General features: G+C 46.1%; 1 protein-coding gene across 1 annotated transcript in view; it reads right to left on the bottom strand.

The window, feature by feature from the left end:
- LOC144767885 (uncharacterized) overlaps positions 1-22,718 on the bottom strand; it is a 54,262-nt gene extending 31,544 nt beyond the window's left edge. The window contains 1 exon segment of the mRNA XM_078651261.1: positions 21,776-22,718. Coding sequence (XP_078507387.1) covers positions 21,776-22,667 — 892 coding nt within the window. The 5' untranslated portion in view covers positions 22,668-22,718.
- Positions 22,719-27,082: the final 4,364 nt, after the last annotated feature.

The raw sequence follows: 27,082 nt of genomic DNA, 5'->3' as shown, positions 1-27,082 counted from the left end.
CCCCAGTATCCAGTAGTTCCAGATATTTCTTCCCTATTGACAGCCATTGATTCTGAAGCCTCATTTTTCACAGTCATAGACCTCAAGAACGCATTTTTCAGTGTCCCCATTCATCCAGACAGCCAGTTTCTTTTCGGATTTTGTTTAAATGGAAGGAGCTATAAATTCACACGAGCTCCTCAAGGTTTCACAGAAAGCCCTAGTATTTACAGTCAAGCACTTAAGAGACAACTAGACAATATTCACATGCCAACTGACACTGCCCTGCTCCAGTATGTCGATGATCTACTGATCACAGCCCGTTCTGAACGTGCATGCGAGCGAGCATCCCTTACAGTCTTGTATTTCCTAGCAGAGATGGGGCACAAGGTGTCCCCTTCAAAGCTTCAATTCTGTGTCCAGCAAGTGATCTATTTAGGCCACTTACTGTCCAAGAGGGGTAGGCAGTTGACACCTGACCGTATCCAGCTAATAGCGAGTCTTCCTCAGCCCAAGACCCAGAAGGAGGTACGTGCTTTTATTGGCCTCACTTCTTACTGCAGACAATGGATTCCCCAGTATGCATTTCTAGCCAAGCCACTGATACAGTTAACGACACAGGAGGCAGCCGTATCGACTGTCCTCCCTTGGACACCTGAACATACACTTAGTTTCAATGAGTTAAAGAAAGCTCTATGCCAAGCTCCTGTTCTAGCTACACCGAACTACAGTAAGCCTTTTACACTTTTTGTCACAGAACGTGAAGGTACAGCATTATCTGTTCTCACACAAGATCAAGCAGGACAATACAAGCCTTGTGCTTATTTTTCGAGCACACTAGATCCAGTAGCCCAGGCTCTGCCTGCGTGCCTCAAGTCAGTTGCAGCCACAGCACTAGCTATCAGACAAAGTGATTCCATAGTATTAGGACATTCCTTGACAGTACAAGTTCCACATTCTGTGGAAGTTCTTTTAAACCGAACACAGACTCAGCACTTGACAATTGCACGTTTAACAGGTTATGAATTGACACTGTTCCAGCCACACATAGAAATCAGACGCTGCAACGTTCTAAATCCTGCTACACTATTACCGTCAGTTACTTCAAATCCTGTCACACACGACTGTGTGGAAGTAGTTAATATTATGACTAAGCCAAGACAAGATCTGACAGATATTCCATTACCAGATCCCGACCTGACACTTTATGTGGATGGTTCATGTATGAGAACAAGTACAGGAGAACTAGTAGCCGCGTATGCAGTGACTACTGACACTGAAGTTATAGAAACACACCGTATTGACACTCTGTCTGCTCAAGCAGCAGAGCTAGTTGCTCTGACACAAGCCTGCATACACGCTAAGAATCTGAAAGTTAATGTTTACACAGATTCACGTTACGCATTTGGAGCTGTACACGACTTCGGAGTGCTCTGGCAGGAGAGAGGTTTCATGACTTCTCATGGAACCAAGATTCAGCATGGTCTCCTTATTCAAGCTCTGTTAGATGCCATACATTTACCGACATCTATTGCTATCATGAAATGCAAAGCACATACGAAAGTTACTGACATTATTTCTCAAGGTAATGATCTAGCAGATCGCACAGCCAAGCTTACAGCACAGACTCCAGACATTCCAGTTAGTCCGACACAGACACATACTCCAGATCCGACTACATGTATGACAGTTAAGGACCCCACTCAAGATGTCATAGATATCCAGTTACATGCTACTCCCGAAGAAATCAAGAAATGGTCCGAACAAGGAGGGGTCCAGACAGATCAGGGATGGGTAACGAAGGGTAGAGCCACATGGTTTCTCCCCGACTCTATGGTTCAAGTCATTATCAATACCGCACATAGTCCAGCACACTTAGGAGAAAAAGCTATGTTAGATAGTATCCAGAACATTTGGTTCAACAAGCATTTACGAGCTGCAGCCAAGCAGAAGGTCCGTACCTGTATGATATGTTGCCAGTTTAATCCAGGTAAAAGTGTCCCGGTGGAACAAGGTGGATTCCAACCCCCTGACCACCCTTTTGAAGTCCTCCAGATGGATTATATTCAGATGGAGCGATGTCGAGGTTTCAAGTATGTCCTTGTAGTTGTATGCGCTTTGTCCAGATGGACAGAAGCATATCCAGTCCCAGATTACACAGCCGCGACCACTGCCAAGCAGTTGGTTCGTGAATTCTTCCCCCGCTACGGACTCCCTAGGGTCGGCCAGCCATTCTCATCTGAGCTCATGAAACATATTTCCCTTTTGTTAGGGTACCAGTGGAAGTTCCATTGTGTACGCCATCCTGAAGCAGCCGGTCTCGTAGAGAGACATAATCAGACCCTGAAAATTCGAATTGCAAAAGTATGTAAAGAGAAAGGTGTGGACTGGTTAGTAGCTCTGCCAGTCGCTTTGTTTTATATGCGCATGGTCGCACATTCCAGATCAGGTCTGTCCCCGTACGAGGTCGTATTCGGCCGCCCCCCTAATATGTGGGGTACACCTAGACCCCGAAGTATTACAGATGTTTCAAGTAATATGCTGACAGATTACCTAGCTTCCTTGATGTCTGCCCTACACTCTTGTCGTTCACAGGTTGCCGCCGCATTTCCAGACAATACCGAGGTGGCACCGCATGAAATCGTTCCCGGAAGTTTGGTTCTTGTAAGGAACTTTGATCGTTCAAGTCCGCTGGAGCCCCGCTGGAAGGAACCCAAGCAAGTCCTCCTGGCCACCCGTACTGCCGTCAAGCTGGAAGGCAGGAAGGGCTGGGTCCACCTGTCTCATGTGAAAAAGTTTTACGGACTAAAGACTGTTTCCAAGAACATTTCCGAGGATCTTAAAGACTGTCAAAGTACTATTCTCAAGGACTGTCCCGCAAAAGACAATGATACAGATTCCTCCCTGTTAGAGAAAACTCCGCAGCAGGAGTACAAGCTAAAATTAAGGTCTAGTAAAGTAAGTCAGCCTGTTTGATTGTCTAAGTCCTCCCCTAGGTGAAACGGTTAGACCGGTTTCTGACATGTATAAAATAGACCCCCATAGTGAGAGAGTTAGTCAAAACTCAATCCGATGGATCGTTTTTCTAAGTTTCATATTGTTTTTCAGCCTTATGTTTACCTGCACGAGTTACGCATTGTATTTATATTTTCCAGTTTCTCATGTAAATGAGTCTTCTAATACTACAGTAGAGCACACGTTTAGTGATCTACCTCCTCATGAACTCTCATATCGTCTTGCTATGCGTAATAATTCCTTTATCCGCATGTTACATTATTCACACCAGACCAGCAATGCCACTAATTGTTGGGTGTGTGGTCGACTCCCCCCTTTCCAGACACCGAAGGGAGTTCTGCCACTCTTTCCTTATCCATTTTCACATAATGGTTCGTGTGGAGCATGGTCCACGTTAACGTCATCTTCCAATGATATGTCCTTTCTAAACAGTACATGTTTCCCAGGCAAGCAAGGTCTTCCCCACAGAACAGGGTTAGATCTAGAAAATGAAGTTTATAATTTGGGTAATTATTCTTCGAATTTCATGGTCCTGAATGTCCAGTCTGATACTACTCCAGACTTACCTGCTATATCAGTATTACCAGTCAAAGGTGAATTATGTGTCCGAAATAATGGTTCCGTACATGTAGGCCATAGTGATGGTACTACTATTGTCAAGTATAGTGACAGTGGGAAATCTATTTTCAAAGCTTCACGTCATTCTTATTTTGTTTGTGGTCAGACCGCATATGTTCGTCTGCCCCTCGATTGGGAGGGAACATGTTACATTGCCTTCCTACTGCCACCAGTTTTTCTAGCCCCACCTGACTATCATAGGAACTCCCACCTAGTACATACTAGACACAAGAGAGACCTCCCGATTGTCGATTATACTGAAACTGCTCTAGAACAATACATAGATATCAATAAAGGTGTCTTCCCCTATTTAGGTACTGTCGTGAATAGTAAACTGATACGTAGATTAACGAGAACACTCGAAGCAGTAGTGATTGAGACTACTTCTGCTCTAAGTAACTTAACCGAGGAGCAATCCTTTATGAGAATTGTCGTGCTCCAGAATCGTCTCGTCCTTGACGTCATACTGGCCGATAGGGGCGGGGCATGTAGAGTCATCGGATCTAGTTGCTGCATTTTCATTCCTAATAACGCACCGTCTGTTTATTCAGCTATTACCAGACTCCATAATATTGCCCATATGTTACACCAGAATCCAGGCACCTGGACATGGTCCGGTTGGTTCTGGAATATAATTTCCGCCTGGGGATGGAAAGTATTGTCATTTCTGGGTATTGCAGTAGCGATCATATTCAGTTGCTGCCTCTGTATACAATGTGGCCCTGCGATTTGTGGCATTTGTGCTACCTCTTGTATTCCTAGTCCCAAGTCCCGTTCTAAATCCCGTTCCAAGAAAATTCGAGACAAGCAAATGATACTGTATGAAATGATAGATGGTATCATGAATATTGATGTTTCCTGATGGAAACGTAGTGACAAGGAGGGAATGTGGAAAAGTAAATTTTGCCATGTTCTGTGTCCCTACGTGTCCCCCATCTTATGTTATGTGTGCATGATTAATATGCATATGCATCCCCCATGTTTGATTAAAGACACAATTACAGTTGTGTCCATCTCTAGTATGCTAGTTCCCAGTTCTCGTGAATACTACGAATATTAGGCCTATGTAAAGCTACGTTGCCACGTTTCTCAGTGTGCACGTTATTTCATTGAAAAGTCCCCGGTTCTAGGCCTCAAAAGGGCCCGGACACCAGATTCAGCTCCTGTCTCCTGAACCCTCGCTGAGGAGCGATACAGCCCCCACCTGTATCCTCGACCCTTCACTTACTTCCTGCCTCGCAGTGCCCGGCTCGGCCTGGCTCTGCCTACGAGTCTGCCAAGAGTATGTTATGATTCTAGTTATCAGTCCAGCCCTCCTTCTCTGCATTCCTAAGCTACTGAATCGCATCAATAGTTTCCGTCATTGTCTAGCCTTTACGTCTCCAAGTAGGAGAAATACTGTATTAATGGTCATTTAATATTCCTCAACACGCACTACATGTAGAATAATGCATGCTCCAGTCTTAGAGTCTGTTAGCCTCTCCCCTCCTGACTCTTAGTTTATATCAACATGTCCTCTAAACATTAGATACTAGATAGGGTTTAGGTACATGTCGCCCTGACTCTCCAGACTTCAGTCTCTACTCCTAGCGCAGAGTTCATAGCCCCCAGCTTCTCCTAGTAACACGTCATTGTCAGTTTGCGCGCACCATTAGGTTAGAGGTCCCGGCTCCTTAGGTAGCCCCCTCCATGTTTCCGCCCCATTTATGACATATTCTGTTACGTTTACATCACATGTCCATGTATACGCCTCTTGTTACACCCACTTTCACCCTTATCCTTCGCGACTGCTATTGACCACACCCACTGCTCCGCCTACTGTATTCACTGTAATGCAACTGTTTTAGTATATATGCTTGTGTACTGTTATTAAATGTTACGCCGATTCCTTTTCCCTAGCGCGCTCATCCCAGATCCAGCCCCGGCAGCTGCCGGGCCCTGTCATCCTATTCCTGTGCAGGTTGTCCTGTTCCTGTCCTTTATGCTGTATTAAACCTGCAAACTCCTACTACCTCGAATCTTGACTCTTATTTATTGAGCTATCTGTTATTGCTATGTCCAGTCAAACCTAGATCCGGTATTATTTATTTATATACCACACATTTTATGCAATCTTCCACTGTCTTACATGGGGTACCAGGGCATAATCAGCCAGTTTCTGATCTTTCCCTGGACGATGAAGAATCATTTACTTGTGACCTCAAACCCCAACGCTCAATTCTAGGAGGCATTTCTGCTGTGGGATTACCGAATACCATCAACAATGCTTGCTGATCAGCCACTAATGTGAAAGGCTTTCCATACACAAACACATGGAATTTATTCACAAGCTCAAACCAGTGCCAAACTTTCTTTCTCAGGGTGCGAGTATGCACGTTCAGTTTGTTACAGGCTCTTATTGGCATGTACCACGATATGTCTCAGTGAATTTGGCAGTCCCTTGTGCTGTGCAAGGATTGCGCCCAACCCTACAGGGCTAGCATCAATTACAACCTCTGTATGGAGTTTGGGATCAAAGTTGGGCGTTTCAATGGCGCTCTCAATGGTTTGCTTAAGTTTTTGGACGCTCTGTTGGCCTTCCGCAAGCTCCTGAAAACCCATCTCTTCAAGGCATCGACCTAACATTGCTGTTACTCTGCCGCTCGGTCAGCGATAGGAGGCCTCAGGGTAGCTACGCGCCATATAAACTTAAATTCATTCATTCTTATCACACTCATGGGACCAATGAAAACACACATACTTTTTGGTTAGTTCTAGTGCAAGACCATAGCAAAGTCTTGTATGTATCTAGAACAGTAATTGACCGTTCCAAGAATTAATCGTAAGATAGAAATGCCTTGTGGGGGATTTGCAGTAGACAATGCTTGTACTCTAGATGGATCAGGTTTCATACCCCCATCACAAAAGACATGACTGAAGAATTTCAAGCTTTTCTTGTTGAATTCACATATGTCAGCATTCAGAGTTAAGGCTGCATCATTCAGTAAATGACATACTTGCATGAGAGTTTTGAAATTCTCTTTCTGTGCAGCCCCACAATACCAATATATCACTATAGTTAAATGCATTTACTACAGAATATATGATAAATCAAATGACGTCTTGGAAAAGTTCTACAGCAGAGGATATACCAAAACTCAATTGCTTTTAGCAAAGCAAACCAATATGCGTAGAAAAGGTGGCAACGTATCTGGATTTTTCTTCAAGTTCCAATTGGTGAGAAATTTAGGTTGAGTCGAGAGAAGAACTCTGCGCCATTCAATTGAGTTATAATATCAGCAATGTGCGGACTGTGAGGTTTCTCTTGCTCAGTTGCCTTGTTGGCCTAACACATGTCAACACTTATGCGTACAGGTCCTTCACTGTCTCTTTTAGGCACTGTTACAATGGGAGAAACCCATGGTGTCGGACCAATGGAGCGCTCAATGATGCCGTGTATAAGTAAAAAATTAAGTTCCTTTTTAACAGCTTCTTGCAAGTGAAACGCAACTCGTTTGTGTCTTTGATGAAAATTCTCATTTATGTGTAAGCTTACTTTAATTATTTGACTTTTCTAGACCCATGAAATAATGAAAGAAATTGACTTACAATTTCATGATGAGCATTCATAGTGTAGTTCACTGATATCAGTCCCATATCAGTAGCACTATGGAAACTCAGAAAACACTTGAAACTGTTCCTTAAATTACATGAATAGGCACATTCTCCACAGTTTTCTTATGTTTCATCATGGCTACAAATTTTTTATTTGACTTTTGAAGGGCGTTGAGGCAGCCCAGGAGTATACTTTAGTCTTTGTATTTGTAAGTTGTGGTACCGGAGATAATTTGTGATACATCTCCAGCGGCATAATATTTATCGACGCACAGCTGTCTTCATGTTGAAATGTCTTCACTTTGGATTTTTTTCTCACATTCGACTAGCCCAATATGTGCATGCGTTTTTGCAGTAAACATCAATATTGCACAATTGTCATTGTCCCTTTCATTGTAAACACACACAGAGGAATTCTTTCTCAATGATTTAGATGATTATCAGCTTCATTTTGCGTCGATTTGCCTCAATTGGTGTGACCGCTTAACCTTGTGGGAGTACATTGAATGTCACTGATGTAGCGTTTGATCAGCCATTTTATCTTTAGGCTGCAACAAACTTACTTTTATCTTCACGAAAGGAGAGGCAAGGGGGCGTGGCTTGGATGGCAAGGAGGCAGTATACCTAAGTCCGGAGCTCCCGACCCCCAAGTCGAACGAGCGGCGCGCAACGAAGGTTAACGCGAGGAAATACAACAACAAAAGCTACGAGGGCGTGTAGGAACACAAGAGGCACCCAGTGCGGGGCTCAAAAGACCGAAAGGAGGAAGAACGAGGCAACAGCGGAGAAGAAATCAAACGGGGCAGGAGAAAGAAGGAGCACAAGATGGCGGCATGACCTCGGAGGAGGAGAGGTGAACACGAGAGGCGACGGGTAGAACCAACGCCGCAGCTGGGAAGCGGCATCCAAGTAAGAGCACCCCAGGCGAAAAGCAACCCCGCCGCTTAGCGCGAAGTGGGCGGCCAAACCCGCAACCTCTCCTACTACAAAGATAGACATTTGGCAAAGAAGTAAACAGCGGCCATATTGGTAAAGGCAAGAAGTAAGAGACGGCCAGCTTACCAAAGCACAAATAACGGCGACAGTAGCAGCGACAGTAAAGTGAACGCAGTGGCCAATTTGACAAAAGCGGAGAAAACGCCAGGGCGGTTTTTCCCTCACGCAGCTGGTGAACGAAGCGGCGGCTTTCACCCAGCGAGCCAAAAGAATTAAGCGGAGGCCATCTTGGCAAAGGCGAAGAAAGTAAGGGACGGCCATCTTACCAAACACAAATAACGGCGACAGTTACGGGGGCAGAAGGCGAACGTAGCGGCCAATCTGACAAAGCAGAGAAGCGTGGGGGGCAGCCTTCCTTTCACGCAGCTGGTGAGTGAAGCGGCGGCGTTCACCCAAGGCGCCTAGCAAGATCTGCCCCAACGTCCAGCGCGAGCCACAAGAAGTAAGCGGCGGCCATCTTGGCAAAGGCGAAGAAGTAAGGGGTGGCCATCTTACCAAAACACAAGTTAAGGCGACAGCTACGGGGGACAGAAGGCGAACGTAGCGGCCACTTTGACAAGGGTAGAGAGGCGCGGGGGCTTTTTCCTCTATATGCAGCAAGTGAACGAAGCGGTGATGCTCAAATAAGGTGCTAAGCAAGATCCACCCCAAGTAGGGAAACAGGCCGAGCGTCGACACCACGGTGGCCATCTTGGAGAAAAGAGAGAGACGGCCATGTTAACATAGCAGCAACCGTAAACAACAAGGGAAACGGCAAACAAACACAGCGGCACCCCGAGGGGGAGGAACTCGGAAGCCTGCAGGCGATCACGAAAGGCAAAGAACTTTGCAGGTCCACTGCAACAAACGGCCGCAGGAAATAGCTGGCTGGAGACACAGGAGGCACTGATAAGGGTAACTGCACGAGGGTGTGGAAACTCACGATAGCCCAAGACAGAGAACTGCAGGAAGGATGGGCGCGCAGACAACAAGCTAGCCTAGACAAGCCCGCCAACACGAGACCGCCTCCCCCCCCCTGACCAGTACGGCGCGAAATAGACACAGAAGTGAGCCCAGACAAACGCTAAAACGAGCGAGAGTGCCGCGGAGGAGGTCAAGCGACAAGAGACATAGCAAGGGTATACGAGCGCAAAAGGCTGGCGGGGGCGAAGACCAGAAGACCAGGACCCTCGTCATTAAGGGGCCGTGCAGGTTCAGAGAAAGTACCCTGCCCCCACTCAGCAACCAAACCACCAAAGAAGCAAAAGGCACAAAGGCAGAACCAACCAAACAACAACAAAAAGAAGGAAGACTTCTGACACACCAGGTCAGAAGAGGTTTTGACACCATGTCGGGGAGAGATGACAAGAAGATTACAAACGACCCCAAAAAGAGCAAGAATGACACCCCTGACTCACAAGCAAAGAAACAAAACGGCCAAGGCAGCGAAACGATTACGCTTGACACACTACTGAGGAAAATCACGGAAGGCAACGATCTAACAAAGGCCACAAAATAGACCGTGGACAGTATCCAAATGGAGCTGATAGCAATAAGAGCCGAGCAAAGCAGAGCCAACGGAAGGATAGATGAAGCGGAGAAAAGAGTGAGCCATCTCGAAGACCACACAGGGTCAATGCACACAGACCTGGGCTTAGTGATAAGGAGAACCTCAACACTACAAAGAGCAATGGCGGAACAGGAGGACAGATGCCGCAAAGGTAACGTCAGACTGCTGGGAGTCCCCGAAGAGGAAGAAGACACCCCCGGCGCGTGCGCCCTGATGCTGGAGACCATAATTCCGAAGCTTACCGGCCTTAGCTTCGACAGGGCATTCGAGATCGAAAAAGCCTACCGCATCCCAGCTAAGAAACCGGCAAACAGCAACATCCCGAGACCAATAATCTGCAAGCCCTTACGAGCCAACCATACGGACGCCATATTCGCTGTAGCTAGGAAAGGCCAGCCAATGTTGATCAATGGCAAGAAAGTGACAATCACTCAAGACTTTTCAAAAATCACAGTTGAAGTAAGGAAAGGTTTCCTAGCCCTACGAGATCAACTGCGCAGAAACAACATCACCTTCACCTTCGCTGGCCCGTCCAGAATGAGGATAACGGACAGACATGGAAGCAAACTCTTTGAGGACCCCAGCGACCTATGGAGATACCTAAAAGGCCCGGAACCAGAGGAAATGGAGCTACTAAGCCCAGGAGCAAAGCGAAGAGCATCATCGGACGGAGCTGAGGGAGGAGCTGAGGGAGGAGGGGAGTGAAACAAGGATAAAGAAGAATACAACACGGGCGAAACCTGCGAAAACCTTTTGAGACTATGCCCCCGACCTAAAGCCGCAACAGAGATTACCTGCACGCACTGACAATCAAGAGAACTTAAGTAGAGCAAACTCTCGAGCCAAGCTAGGCGATACACGAACTAAACTACCTTAGACAACGCACATTGGTGCACGCACATAGACACAGCCGCATCTACCTCCACAGGGGAAAGGGAGCAGCTGCGGCCTACCAAGAAGAAGACAACCAGCTATATCCTTTTCAAAACCCTGTAACCCAGACCGATTCAGAATAACAAACAAGAGACACTAACCGAACTAAGTGTGCCAACACTATGCAAAGACACAAGGGCAAGAGCGCTACACCTTCCCAACAGACAGAGACTTTGGGGGGAGGGAGCGGGAGGACCTTTCCTGTCGCACACCCACAATTCCACAGGCGGAGGGTGGGGGGAGGGAGGGAGGGGGAGGACGAGGGAGAAGGAGGGGACAAGTAGACCGGAAAGCGAATGGTACAGTACGTAAATGTATAACTAGACTATCTTTTTCTTCATATATCCTTTTCCCACCTATCACCCCACACCCAACACGCCAGTCCTCGGGGGAGGCTCTTAGGAAGATCCAAGGAAGACCAAAAAAACATTCAGCAATGCATCTAGTGAAGAACACGGAAGACAGCGACAACACCAGACCACCATGAATAACACACCAAAAGCCAAACTAACCACAAACCTCAAGGTGGTATCCATGAACGTAAAAGGCCTCAACCATCCAATCAAACGGAGGAAAATACTAGACCACCTAGCCAAACTGAAAGGCGACATCTACACACTGCAAGAAACCAAGCTCACAGAAGAAGAGGCAAAGCTTTTGAAAGCAAGGTGGATCGGGGAAGTCTTCTGCTCGCCGGCAAATGGGAAGAAACGAGGTGTAATCACCATACTGAGCAAGAAAGCTAACCTGAGCCTGAAAAACTCAAGCGCAGATGAGGAAGGGTGAGTACTAATAACGAGCCTACTGAGAGGAGAAGAACAGATACATATAGCCAACATTTACGGGCCAAACTCCGAGCATAAGAAATTCTGGCAGGAAGTGGAAACGAGGCTCTCCAACATTCCTCAAGAAGACCTCTTGCTGGTAGCAGGTGACATGAACAGGGTAATGGACCAGGCATCGGACAGACACCCACATAGAATAGCCACGAATCTCAAAACACCAACACCCTGAAGGACCTGTGCACCAAACTACACCTTGCTGACCCATGGAGGCTAAAAAATACAAGTGCACGTGAATACACCTTTTACTCGCATCCACATAATTCCTACAGTAGGATAGACTACATACTGATGTCTAATACCCACACACACCTAATCGACCACACAGGAATCGCGCCAATAACCATCTCTGGCCATGCACACATCACACTATCACTACATGGAAGACACAACGAGAGGCCAAGGAGAAGATGGCGCTAAATGAGGACATCCTGCAGAACAAAGACAACGGGAAGGAAATCGAAGACGCAATAATCGAATACCTAGAATACAATGACAACGATGAAGTAGGGAAAAGCACCGTCTGGGACGCCCTCAAAGCTACGCTAAGAGGGAAAATGATCAACATCAAAGCAAGAATGAACCGTGGCAGGAATAAGAAGATCAGCGAACTGGAGGAGGTAATAACACAACTGGAGAGAGGGCACTGCGCCAACATAACGGACAAGAATACCCTAGCCACACTAGCAAAGAAGAAATATGAGCTGAACAAAATTCTAAGTGAAAGAGCCGGTACGTGGCTGAATAAGTTCAAATCCATAAACTTATGTGCCGCCAACAAGGCGGGGAAACAACTGGCATCATACCTAAAAGCAAAACAGAGGCAACACACAATTGCGGCCATAACAGACGAAACGAATAGGTCCCAAACGACGAACAAAGGTATACTCGAGGTATTCAGGCAGTTCTACCAGGAACTATACACCGAGGACAAGAACCTAAAAGCAGACGGCGGCACAGCCATGCTCAACGACACCACCCTGCCAGAACTCACTCCAGGCGAAAGAACATCACTAGAAGCGGACATAGCGGACACAGAAATCGAAATAGCCATCAACCAGCTCAAACCGAACAAGGCACCAGGTCCGGACGGATACACGGCAAAGTTCTACAAGATTTTCAGCCAACAACTAAAACCACTAATGGCGGAAACATACACTCACTGCATACAAAGAGGCAAGATGACTGCATCCATGGGCGAAGCGAACATCACAATAATCCCCAAGGAGGGGAAGGACCCACAATACCCACAGAACTACAGACCGATCTCGCTCATAAATGTTGACTGTAAGATATACGCGAAGATACTGGCCAATCGACTGAACAAGGTTCTGCCAAACCTGATCCACACCTCGCAAGTAGGATACATCAAAAACAGACTATCGCAAGACAACACAAGACTGCTGTGCCATCTCATCAACCACACTACACACAGCAACAAACAGGCGGTGATGATAGCACTAGACGCGGAAAAAGCGTTTGACAGAGTCTCCTGGCCATTCCTAAACAACAGTATGAGCAGGTTCGGGCTAGGGACCAAATACAGATCGATGGTGATGGCCCTGTACAACGAACCAAAAGCAAAAGTGGTAGTAAATGGAAGCACATCGGAAACACTCACACTGGGTAGAGGCACCAGGCAAGGCTGCCCCCTCTCACCGGTCCTCTTCCTTCTAGCACTAGAACCTCTACTAGCCAGAATAAGACACAATAAAGAAATAGCAGGCGTCAAAATCAAAGAAAAAAACGTCAAACTGGCTGCATACGTGGACGACATCCTCATCACAACTACTAACCCGTCAACGTCAATAACAGCACTCATGGACACAATAGGAGAATACGCTGAAGCCTCGGGATACAAGCTCAACAAAGACAAATCAGAATGTAAGCCAATGAACATCCACACCACCAGAGAGGTGCTTGGTGACTCAGGACTGACATGGCAGACAAAACCACTCAAATACCTTGGCCTGGTTTTCGGGAGAGACCTAACATCCACATTAGAACACAACGAGGAATCAACCCTGAAGAAGATAAAAAAAAGACTAGACCTGTGGTCACCCAAATACATAAGCTGGTGGGGCAGGATCGAAACAATAAAGATGATGGTAACACCAGCCATCAACTATACGCTCAGCATGCTACCGCTCCTGATGACAGACACATTCCACAAAAAACTGGACAAACTCATAAACAACTTCATATGGAGAAGCAAGAAACCTAGAATCAACCTACAGAAGCTAAGATTAACGAAAGACCTGGGAGGACTCAACCTAGCGAATTTTAAAAATTTCCAAACAGCCTGCCTAGCGAGGCAAGGAAGCTTCTGGCTAGACAACACCCAAAGCTACGAACCTGTTTGGTTAGAGGTGGAAAGGAACATTCTGGAGGGGCTAAACCCCGTAGAGCTTCTAACCGCGAACAAGCACCCCCAAAGACTGAACCCGATACTGAGACACACAAAGGAGGCACTGATGAAAATAGACAAACGTATGGCACGGAAACTGAAAGGCACGACATGGGAATCGATCTGGTTCAACACAAAGATACCCTACCAAGGAGCAACAATGCACAATGATACATGGATAGAGAAAGGAATAAGCCTCCCAAGCCAGCTAGAAACTAAACAGTCACCACTAACATTTCAAAACCTGCAACAACTACACGGGCTCCCGAACCGGGAACTTTACACCTTCCTGAAGATCAAAACAGCCATAACGAAAGCGAACCTAAGCAGGGAAGAACCAACCATCATCAAATACTTGCAAACTCTAAACTCGGCAGGCCACCAAACGGCAAAGATATACAAGCTCCTCAACCCAACCGCATCGTCACTGAATAAGAAAACAACAAACACGTGGGAACAACTCCTGGGAAGGTGGCTAAACGACAGCGAACGAGGCACAATGCGGCGCTCGTCATCGACAAACAAGATAACCCCACAACTAGCCCAGACAAAATTCTGGCTACTCCACAGAGCCTACTGGACACCGTCAAGACTCCACAAAATAGGCATCACAGAATCAGGCGACTGCTGGAACTGCCGGAAAGAGGAAGGAACTCTAGAACACCTGATCTTCAGCTGCACTAGAGTCAGGAAGTTCTGGATGAAAGTGAACAGCTTCCTGAACGATGTATTCGACAAAGACTTAACAATCAGCTTTGTAAGCCTGGCCACAGAACACATGACAGCAGACCTAAACAGCAAAGAAGAAAGAGACCTACTAGACTTACTGATCACAGCAGCCCTAAAAATAATCCTGACGAACTGGAAAAACACAGCCAAAGCCAATTTTAAAACATGGATGAACTGGGTCACCTTTCTCAGAGGAGCAGACAACATAACGGGGAATTTCTCAAAGGAACACAACCCAAAAGAAGAGATGTGGGAGCTCCTAGATGCACAGCTGACGAGACCCCAGCCAAGGACATACAACTAGCCCCCCCCCTCTCTCTTTCTTCCTTTTTCTTTTTCTTTTTTTCTCTCCTCTCTTTCTCGGAAAAACACTAAGGCGAAGCATACCACATTTTGTACTGTATGTCAGAAAGCCAGATGTATATTCTACGTTTTATATTTTAATAAAAAGTTTTTAAATAAAAAAAAAAAAGAAAGGAGAGGCAAGCAGCGATGAGTGAGATGGTGAGGAGCTGGCTCCCTTACTTTGAAGTAAGAGAAAGAACAGGGTTTTTAGGGGAAACATCATCTGACATTTGATTTTGGTCTGTAAATGAACAGCAAATGTGACGAGATATGGACAAGAATTACAGCCGCTTACAAAAAAGCTTGGAGCGAGTGAAAAAAGTGCTGATATGAAGTGCTCTTAGACAATGAAAAAAGAAAAAGTGCCTAGAGCAGTTGATAATATGGGACCATTGCAAGGATACAAGTAACAGGACGGTGCTCCGTGGGAGGGAACAATCTACGAAAAGGAGGGACAAGTAGGAAAGATTAGCCGTTTGGAAGCAAGGCTGACTAAAGGAGATTCCAAGAAACAAATAAAAAGCAAAGGGTGAGCAATAAGCCCACAAAGTTAAGCGCTGTTGCGGCATGACCTAAAAAAAAGAACTGTGCTGATGTTTCAGAATATATCAGAATTAGTACAAATGAAGCACATTTGTTTTGTATTACTGAAGTGTGGAGAAAAATATTTCAATATGATTGAAACACATTAATACACTAGGGGATGACATTTGCAAACATTATCATTCATGTGCAGTAAAACGATATTTCGGTGTAAATGTAATGATCATTTCAATTGACAATGTGTTGTCTGTAATGGCAGTGCGCAACCACACCAAGTATACTCCACACTACGCCACTTAACTCCACACCACTCCACTCCAATCTATGCCACTCACCCCATGAAACAACATTCTACTCCACGCTCCTCTACTCCACACCACTTACCCCACTCCAATCTACCCCATCCCACTCCAATCTATCCCACTCCGCTCCAAAGTACCCCAATCCATCCCACTCCAATTCACCCCACTCCAATCTATCCCACTCCGCTCCAAAGTACCCCAATCCATCCCACTCCAATTCACCCCATTCCAATCTATCCATTCCCAATTTACCCACCGCAATCTACCCCACTCCAACTAAATCTACCCCATCCCACTCCAATCTACCCTAATACACTCAATCTAACCCAATCAATCCCACCACACTCCAATCTACCCCACTCCACCCCAATCTACCACACTACACTCAGATTTACCCCACTCTGCTCCAATATACCCCAGTCTACCCCACTCCACTTCAATCTACCACAACTGTAATCTACTCCAATCTAACTGGCTTCAACCCAATCTACCTCACTCTACTTCAGTCCAATTTACCCATCTCCATTTCAATTTACCCCACTGCAATCTATCCAACTCATCTACACTCCTACCACAATCTACCCACTCCAAACTACCACAATCTACTCACTCCAAACTACCACAATCTACCCAAATCCAATCTACTATAATCTACTACACTCCACCCAATCTATCCCTCTCCAATTCATCCAATCTACCCCACTTAATACAATCTACCCCACTACATCCAAACCACCCCACTACAATCCACCCAATCTACCCCATTCCACTCCACCCTAATCTACCCCACAACACTCCACCTCAATCTATCCAATTCCACTCCACCCCACTCTACCCACACCTACCTCATTCCAGTCAAATCTAATCCATTCCAATCTACCTATCCCAATCTATCCCACTCAAATCTACTCCAATCAATTCCACCACACTCTACCCCACCCCAAACCAATCTGCCCTACACCACTCTATATAATTCCACTCCATTCTACTCCAGTCCAATGTACAGCAATCCAATCTACCCCAATATACTGCACTCTAATCTACTCCACTCCAGTCTTCCCCACTCTACTCCAATCTACCTCATTCTACCCCACTCTTTCCCAAACTATCCCACTCCAATCCACCCCAATCCATACTACTCCATCTCAATCTACTCCACTCCACCCAAATGTATCCCAATTCAATCTACCCCACTTGACTCCAACCCACCCCAATCCACTCTACCCCAATTTATCCCCATTCTATTTACCTCACCGACCCTGTGAAACTAACTTTTAGCCATGCTGAACAGCAGTCACACCGGTGTACATAATGGCTAAAACTCGTTGCCAAAGCCAATAGCTTTCGGATAGGAGACACACGCAACAGTTACCTGCAGCCAACTACAAGCAGGCACAGGTGTTCAATGGTGCCTGGGCACAGCAGGGGATTCCCTAAAGGGTCTGGCTTATGTTTTTTTATTTTTTATTTTTCAGGGTTCTCGGACCCCTACAAACTTGTGTATCATTATTGGACATCGATAGGGTTTCAGACCAAGCAGCAGGTCTCCAAACATCACAAATGTCCACCAACGTACAAGGCCAATTGCTGTGCCTGCGCAGACTCCTGCCTAAGGTTTGCGGACCTCAAGGTTCATGATGTGGAATCTAACCTCTGTCTCAAAATCAGCAATTTCTTTCTACATTTTAACATAGGCAGCCCCTGTGCCAGGGAGGGACAGGATGGCACCACAGCTCTTTATGGCTTCTTTAGTATTTTTACAGGATGCGGGGAATAAGGGCCAGATGTAGGAGCCAAAATACCGGTCGGTAACAGCCGATTTCGGCCGTTACCGACCGGTATTTAAGAATTGGCATGTAGGGGCCCTATTTTACCGATTCGGTAAATTTACCGAATCTGTAAAATACCGAATCGGTATTTTTACCCATTCGGTAACTGCAAGATGTAGGTGGGACTCTTCTGAGTCCCACAGGCCTTACAGATTCGGTATTTTACCACCCAATCCAATTGGGTGGTAAAATACCGAATCCAGGTGTGCATGCACATGTGTGCATGCACACCTATGCCATGTGACAGACAGACATGCCCTTAGTGCATGTCTGTGTGCCACATGGCACACATGCCTGTATTCGGGGTGCTAGAGGGTGTCAAAGTGAGACCCCCTGCATCCTTGCACAAATCGGTATTGCCCATTGATTCCTATGGGCTTCAAGGCCCATAGGAATTAATGGGCAATACCGAATCGGTATTTACCGATTCGGTAAATACCGATTTTTACAGATTCGGTAATTCAATTACCGAATCTTCCTAAATCTCACTCCTTCATATTTACCGATTCATAAATACCGAATCGGTAAAATTCAGTATTTATGAATCGGTAAATACGCTTTTCCTACATCTGGCCCCAAGTCTCTTCATCATGTAATGGTTCAAGATGTAGCCAGCCAATTAGGGAGCTTCAGGTCCGCAGACCCAACTTTGGGTTTACGTATCCGAAATAGATGGTCGAAAAGCTTCCCTCCAATCGGAGCCAATATATTTTAACATTTGGGTCCGCGAGTCCAGATGCACGGACCATTCGTCGGCCAAAGGTCCAGCTAGATCTATCTTAAATGACTAGTGGCTTAATTTGAGGACCAAAAAAAAAAACACTGCATGAAACTAGCCATGCCAATCCCAAATAGTTTTGTGCAGATTCATTGAACAATACCAAAGTTATTATATGTATGTGTGTATATATATATATATATATATATATATATATATATATATATATATATATATATATATATATGAATATATATAAATATATATATATAAATATATATATATATATATATATATATATATATATATATATATATATATATATATACACATATATATATTAATATATTACGTGGGATTCTGTAATCCCTGTATAAATGGCAGTCTCTAGGGGCCAGATGTAGGTGACCAATTACCGGTCGGTAACGGCCGAATTCGGCTGTTACTGTGTGGAAAAGTAAATTTTGCCATGTTGTATGTGCCTACGTGTTCCCCATCTTATGCTATATGTGCATGATCGATATGCATGTATCCCCCTTTGATCGATTAAAGACGCAATTATAGTTGTGTCCAACTCTAGTATGCCAGTTTCCAGTTCTCGTGAAAACAACGAGTATTAGGCCTATGTAAACCTATGTTGCCACATTTTACAGTGTGCACGTTAATTCATTGAATTGTCCCCGTTTCTAGGCCTCAAAAGGGCCCGGACACCAGATTCAGCTCCTGTCTTCTGAACCCTCTCCGAGGAGCGATACAGCCCCCACCTGCATTCCTGACCCTTCACTTACTTCCTGCCTCACAGTGCCCGGCCCGGCCTGGCTCTGCCTCTGAGTCTGCCAAGAGTATGTTATGATTCTAGTTATCAGTTCAGCCCTCCTTCTCTGCATTCCTAAGCTACTGAATCGCATCAATAGTTTCCGTCATGGTCTAGCCTTTATGTCTCCATGTAAGAGAAATACTGTATTAATATTCATAGAATATTCCTAGCACACGCAATACATGTAGAATTATGCATGCACCAGTCTTAGTGTCTAGTAGCCTTTGCCCTGATAACTTTTTGGATCCTATCAATATGTACTCCAAACACCAGATACTAGATATGCTTTAGGTACATGTCGCTCTGACACTCCAGACTTTAGTCTCCTCTTCTAGCGCAGAAGTCATAGCCCCCAGTTCCCTGGTAACACGTCATTGCCCGTTTGCGCGCACCACTAGGTTAAAGGTCCCGGCTGCTCAGGTAGCCCCCTCCATGTTTCCGCCCCATTTATGACACTTCTGTTACGTTTACATCACATGTCTATGTATACGCCCTGTACACGCCTTCTTGTTACATCATTTTGCCCTTATCTTTCGCGACTGCTACTAGTTACGCCTACTGCTACGCCTACTGTATTGAATGTAATGTAATTGTTTTAGTATATATATACTGTGTACTGTTACTGAAAGCTGCCCATGCCATTCCAGTCCTTTCCCATTCCCCGTGCAGCTGCCGTCCCGTGCTTCCAGGCTGTTCTGTCCTTTTCCCTTATGCCTGATTAAAGCCTGAAGACTCAAGATACCTCGAATCCTGTCTCTTATTTATTGAGCTATCTGTTTTATTCATTGTATTCAAAAATAGTACCGGTAATTAATTATTTATTTACCACAACCGACCGGTAATTGGATTTTGAGATGTAGGGCATGCATTTACAGAATCGGTATTTTACCGATTCTGTATTTACCGATTCGGTAAAATTACCGAGTCGGTAAATACAGACTCTTTAAAATACCGATTCTGTAAATGCAGATGTAGCTGGCACATGTCAGAGTGCCACAGGGCTTTAAGAATCGGTATTTTACCACCCAATCCAATTGGGTGGTAAAATACCGAATCCAGGTGTGCATGCACATGTGTGCATGCACACCTGTGCCATGTGACACACAGACTTGCCCTTAGGGCATGTCTGTGTGCCACATGGCGCACATGCCTATTTCTGGGGTGCCAGAGGGTGTCAAAGTGACACCCCCTGCACCCTTGCTAAAATCGGTATTTACCGATTCTGTAATTACAGAATCGGTATTGCCCATTGATTCCTATGGGCTTCAAGGCCCATAGAAATCAATGGGCAATACCGAATCGGTATTTACAGAATCGGTAAATACCGAATCTTAACGATTCGGTATACCTACATCTCCCCCCCTCTATTTTACCACTTCTTAAATACCGAATCGGTATGATTTGGTATTTAAGAAGTGGTAAAATAAAATTACCTACATCTGACCCTAATTTCTTTATAATGAGGAATTTCTGACGCACCAAGTCAGTGATTATGAAGAAGAGACGTCAGAACTTGGCCTTGGCTTTTGTAAGTTATTACAGTTGAGTCCTGAGGGCAGAATGCCAGCTGATGTGAAAGGAAGGTCAAGTCACGAAGCATATTTGGAGTAGCTGTTTAAAGCAACAAACAGAACTTTGCTTTTATTACTTCTGCTTACTATGAGAAGCAGAGGGAATATGTTTATTAGTTTCCTTAGATAAAGGAAGGGTGGAATCTCTCTACATTTTTCTACACGTTCCGAGCTACTGCAGCATTTTTGCAACAAATATCTAACATTTTTTATTTTTACTTTTGCACAAGAGGTTTTATGTTCATTCTTCATGTTTGCAAACATGTTAGCTGCTGCATATGTAGGAGCTATGCACCAAGGTTTGTGAGAAAGGTGATGGTGTGACCATGTATTATACAGGATAAAGTACCACCTGGTGCATATAATAAGATTATTGCAAGTCACCTCAGAGTTCCAAAACCTTTGTGTATCTGTCTATCATGAGATGGTGTGCACTCCTGGAGAACCCTGCAGTGACAACAACATCCCTGGTCGTCCCGGCTGTTGAGGCCGAATACAGACTAGGATTTTCATATCAGGAACTGGAGACGACTGCGTCTTACCCAATGTAACTGTGCAACTAGAAACACAGTTCCCTCTCTAGACTGCACATGCCTGCTATTCTCAATGAACACCACATCACTTGCATCCGACTATTATGTGTGGTTCTGGCCAGTGATTCCTCCCATGAATTTCCAGTTCCTCAGCCTGGAATGGGGATGAACAAGGAACGACAAGAGCTACTGGCCTATTTGTCTCATGCAACATCCCATTACCAGGCCTGTTTCTGCACAGGAAGGATGCAGTCCTGTGTGGAAGCAGAGGAGGAGAATGCAGGGAAACATCTGCAACCTGTGTACTCGTATTCTGGTGTCCGTATTGCTCAGTGGGTTCCATACAAACCATAATCCTCCCCTCAGAGACTTTCTCAAATCTGCCCATATGCATTTTGAAGTGGTTACATGTGTTAGTATGCACTCTGAGAGTCCATTTATACTGAAACACATACCTGGGGTAGCTTCGAACAGCAATACATGTGATTTTGTATTTCCTCTCTCCATTGAGTCTTCATCTGCAGTATTTGTATCCAGTCCTAGGAATGATGGAGGCACACACTGACCCCGCTCATCAGGACAGAGCAGTTCTGCCTTGCAGTTCTGATGTTGATACTGTGAATCAGGGTGCAGTGGTTCGAGTATGCTGTTCTGATCTGAACCCTCTGCATCAGTACAGGGAGGTTCTAGCTTGTACTTTTGATCTGAACCATGTGCATCTGCACAGGTCTGTTCTAGCTTGTCGTTCTGATCTGGTTCCTGTGCTTCAGGGCGCATGGATTCCAGCTCGTAGTTCACGTTTGGATCATGTGCATAAGGATGTTCCTGCGTCAAGCATAGGTGCTGCTGTAGGCACTGGGTTTGGTGTGACCCCAATTCATGAAAGGACAACAGCCCAGACTCTAAGTTTTCATCTGGTGCCTTCCCATCAGGTGACACGGGTTGTAGTCTGCGGTTCTCCTGGGGATCTTGGAAATCAGAACACATCAATTCTTCCTCCAAAGGATCACCAGCTTCCGTCCCATCTGGTAGCGGGGGTTGTATACAGTGGTTTTCCTGTGGTTCGTGCCCTTCAGGATATAGTGGGTGTGGGCAGAGGCTCTGCTGCTGGTCCCAGCTATTAGCAGACAATGGGGATGGTTCTTGCTTCAGGGGCTCATCTGGCTCCCACTCTTCTGGGAACGCTGATTGTATGCTGTGGTCTTGCTGTGGTGTCTGCCCATCAACAAATTCTAAGTGAAGACACAGGTTTGCCTCCAGTGATCTGCCTGGAGGATCCGTCTGAGGGCACCGGGATAGAGGACAATCCTGCTGTATTCCATTTCTATCTGGAAACCCAGGTTGCATGCACTCATCCTGCTGCGACTCATTTACATCTGGAAAACCAGATTGCAGGCACTGGTCCTGCTGTTGGTCACATCGATGTAGAAACATTGGCTGTAGACAAAGGTTCGGCTCCTCTGGACGCCCTTGAACATCGGTCGGAGAAGAGAGTGTACACTCCTGCTTTGGTGCATGCCCATCAGAGAACACTGTCTGAAGACACAAGCTCGGTTCCTCTGACCTGTCCAGTTGAGGTGTCGCAGGAGACCGGCTAACAGCACAATCTCTAATGCTCACCGGAGAGACCATCTTCAACGTCACTCCAGCATTATCTAGGGAACCTTGATCCTTTTCTATCCAGATTTTCTTAATCAGCCCAGCGACTCTAGAAGGTACGTCCTCCACAGTGTTCAGCAAGTTCTCCAGTTTGGCTTCCAACTCCTCCAGTATGGATAGAAGGATAAGGTGGGGCAGGTTCTCCGAAAGCGGTTCCAGGTCCTGGTCCCTCTGAGCATCATTTCGGGATCTTGAAGCTGAGACGTCATGGAGAGGTAAAGATGGGACTGTGGCTCTTACGGATTCACGTGAACACTGTGCTGTCACTTTCTTTCCTGGAGCCCGTCTTCTCCCCATTCCGGTAAATTGAAGTTCAAGTCTCAAGTGTCTGCAGAACAGAGGAAAAGAGGAAAGACAACACGTTATCCCAGGACAGTTAGGTCAAAATACTCCTTCCTGTCTCACCAACCCCAGTGTGATGAGAACATCGCTCATTTCTAAAACTAGACAAAAATGAATCATTAAAATATCACAATACCCGCAACATAGTTCATATTTTATGAAAGGCACGGATTTGAAATGTTTCCAACACTATGTCTGTTCCTTGGTCTGCTCAAATTGAACACTGTGCTCCCACAAAAATGGAATACTGTAACAGCCTTGCAGCAATCAAAGGTTTATAATACCCTGGCAGACAAGACTGTGCTATCATCCTCACTTGCACTGTACACCTCTCTTTTGCAGTATTCAGTTCAGTGACTGAAGGACGCGCCAACATACCAAACCACCACAGGATCTACAAAACGCTTGTTATGTCATTGCATGTATAGAGAGCATGTTCACGCTGGGGTGTCTTGGCACTGAATCAGAAAAACATAAAAGAGGAGATAACAAATCAGACCAGGGAAGAATCTAGTATGAATAGGCTTGTGGGCTGTCAGGTTTCTGGATGAAAGGAGCTTGTACCAAAGCTGCGTCCACCTGATCTGATCTTCTGTAATTTTGCAATAGCAAGTAAATTCAAGTGAGGCGATCTCTGGTTTTGTACGGGTGTATGCATTTCCACCTGGTTTGCAATGAAGTGAAGGGCTAGACCTCTCACCCCTTTAGGGCTGAGTCAGAGGGTCTTGGAGTGGATTTGTTATTTCAATATAGGTGTGGCGCGTGCCCACCTCTGAAGATGATGTAGTAAACAAGCTGCGTTGCTGTGAATTACTTGTAGTCTATGAATGGTGATAATGGATATTCTTACATATACTCGGTTGCCATAATGGGATCTAGATAGGACTGCGGCCACCGTTATTGATTTTCTCGTCTAAAGTGGGAGGAGTGGGGTTAGTTTCTAAAGTAGTTTCAGCATAAATCTGCATTTAGATCCTACTGCTCCAGCAGCTGGGTCTTGCTAAGATTGCTATTGATTATCACTCACAGGCTTTTAGCTGTGGGTTTAGGCTCAGGTAACAATCTCATTTAAAAAAAATAAAAAATCTTTTTTATTAACTTTGCAGTAAACAGTGGTGGTCGTCACAGTCAGACACTTAAAGACATACAGTAGTACCTTAGGAAAATCAAAACAACAAGTGTACCTTTGATATTACTCATTACAGTTCTTCATTATACATTCAGCAATGCGAGTGGTTCGTCAACCCGGGAAGTCTGGGGGGGTTCGCCAATGTGGCCCCTGTATTTGTTCCATTTGGACCAGATAGCGGCCCATTTCTGTGGCCGTCCCTGGCTACATAAACTGCCTTCTCCTGTAGCATGCACCAGTCCATGTCTGCTTTCCAGGAACTAAGTGCAGGGTGCCCTGCTGCCCCCCACAATCTAGCTATATTCCGCTTTGCGATGGCGAAGCCCAGTGTGGCCCAATTCCTCCCTCGGGACGACAGGTCAGTGGGTTCCCAAATATTCAGTAGACACCTCTTAGCCTCAACTCGTAGCTGCACCTCCCACGCCTCTTGCATGCAGCGATGTATCCATTGCCAATAACCCTGGAGCAATGGGCACTCCCATATAATGTGGAAGAATGTCCCCACCTCTCCACATCCCCTCCTGCAGAGCCCATCCGCACTGCGGCCCATCAATTGCAATCTGGTCCCTGAAATGTAAACTCGATGGCGGATCTTAAGCTGAATCAAGCGAAGTCTGGCCGATATGGCAACTTCTTTGAGGACGCTAGCGCACTTCTCCACTCCTCCTCGTCTATTTCCAACCCATCGGACTCCCATTTCCCTTTAAGGGAGTGTAATAAGTCTGGGGAGTTATTTATAATTTTTTTATATGTGAGGGAAATGGCGTGTTCGGGAAGGTGACCATCTAGTAGTCTGTCCTCCAGGGGTGACGAGGCTGGGGGGAGGGTCCCCAGGGGGATGTTAGCTTGGAGGGAGTGCCTAACCTGCATGTATCGGTAGTGTTCTGTTTGAGCGAGCTCATATGTATGTTGGAGTGAGGCAAAGACCACAACACCTTCTGGACCCCATAAATCTTTATGTGGGAGCTCCCGATCAAGTCCCAATTGCGGAACCCTTTAGTGCAGCCTAGGGTGCCCAGTCTTTCCGAAGCGCATAACGGGGTAGCCATAGTTAGAGTGTTAGCCCAGCCCAGTTTCCATTGCAATATATGCCACAGTTGCACTGAGTGCTTGGTAGGCCCGGTAAGCGGGTACCTACCAGGTTTGGAGTACAGAGCCGCCTCAAAATTACCCCCTGGTAATAGTCACCGGTCCATTCCATACCCCGGGTCGTTGCCATCGCAGTACGTGCCCTGATTAATGGCCGAAAGATGCGCAGCCCAATAGTACTTTCGAACGTCAGGGAGGGCTATGCCTCCATCAAACCAGCCAAGGTAAGTTTTTGAAGGGAAATATGGCGTCCCGGCCCACAGTAGCTCTCTCAGCGTGGTTTCGAGAGATGCAAAATACGATTGCGGAACCAGGTCTGGGCAATTCTGCAGGGCATATAAGAATCGTGGTAACGCCATCATTTTAAAGAGTGACGACCTACCTAGTAGGGACAAAGGGAGCTTCCGCCAGGAGGCAGAGTCCCTCTTGAATCGTTGCAGAGGTGGCAGGAGATTCTTCTCATACCTGGTGGCCTTGTCTTTGGAGACAAAAATTCCCAGGTATTTAAACCCATCCGTGGCTGTCTTGATCGGGCAGTTCCGGGGGACCGCCGGAGGTTCTCCGCTAAGGACATACAGTACTGATTTGCCCCAGTTAATACTGTACACCGAGTTCTCCCGAAACTGTTGAAAATGTCCATGGCTACCATAAGTGATTTACGAGGTCTCGTGAGGTAAAGAAGGATGTCATCCGCGTAAAGCGATATCCTGTCTTCCCAACCGTCAGCACAGCGGAGTTCCTTTAAGGAAAGGTCTTGTCTGATCCAGGCAGTCAGGGGCTCCAGAGATAGGGCAAAAAGCAAGGCTGAGAGGGGACACCCCTGTCGTGTCCATCTCTCCAAAGCGAAGACCTCGGAGATTTTATTGTTGACAGTAACCTGGGCTAGGGGCTCTGAGTAGAGGAGACTGAATTCAAAGCCGAAGCCCAATTTCCGAAGGACCGCCATCATATATGGCCACACCAGCGTATCGAATGCCATGGTGGCGTCGAGCGACACCACCACTGCATCCTCCTGCATAGTGTGGCAGCGCCCCAGCACTCCGTGTAAATGACGGAGATTGAGTGCAATATTGCGATGGGGCATAAAGCTCGACTGGTCCGGATGGACCAGTGACGGCAGCACCGGCTTGAGCCTATTGGCCAGAACTTTAGCAAGGATTCTACGGCGTATCTTCCCCTTCCTACCAAATATCCATAGGAAGACGCTGGTTCAGGCACTAGTCCTTGGACGAGTGGACTATTGTAATAGTCTACTCATATCTGCCAACCAAGAACAACTTTGCAGACTGCAGGTAGTACAGAACACCGCGGCAAGACTCATCCTGAATGCTCCCCCCCGCACCCCCTCCCGCCCCCTCCTCTCCCATCTTCACTGGCTCCCGGTGCAACAGCGGATCAATTTTAAACTTTGCTGCATTATGCATAAATGCATCTACGGCTCTGGTCCCAAATATCTGAAAGATATCTTTCGCCCTTACTCTCCTGGACGTACTCTGCGCTCCAGCAACACTATGCTGCTATACGTCCCTAAAGTAAACAGAGC

Source organism: Lissotriton helveticus, chromosome 1_1 (assembly GCF_964261635.1).
Source record: "Lissotriton helveticus chromosome 1_1, aLisHel1.1, whole genome shotgun sequence".
NCBI lineage: Eukaryota > Metazoa > Chordata > Amphibia > Caudata > Salamandridae > Lissotriton > Lissotriton helveticus.
This window is presented reverse-complemented; position numbering and strand designations above follow the sequence as displayed.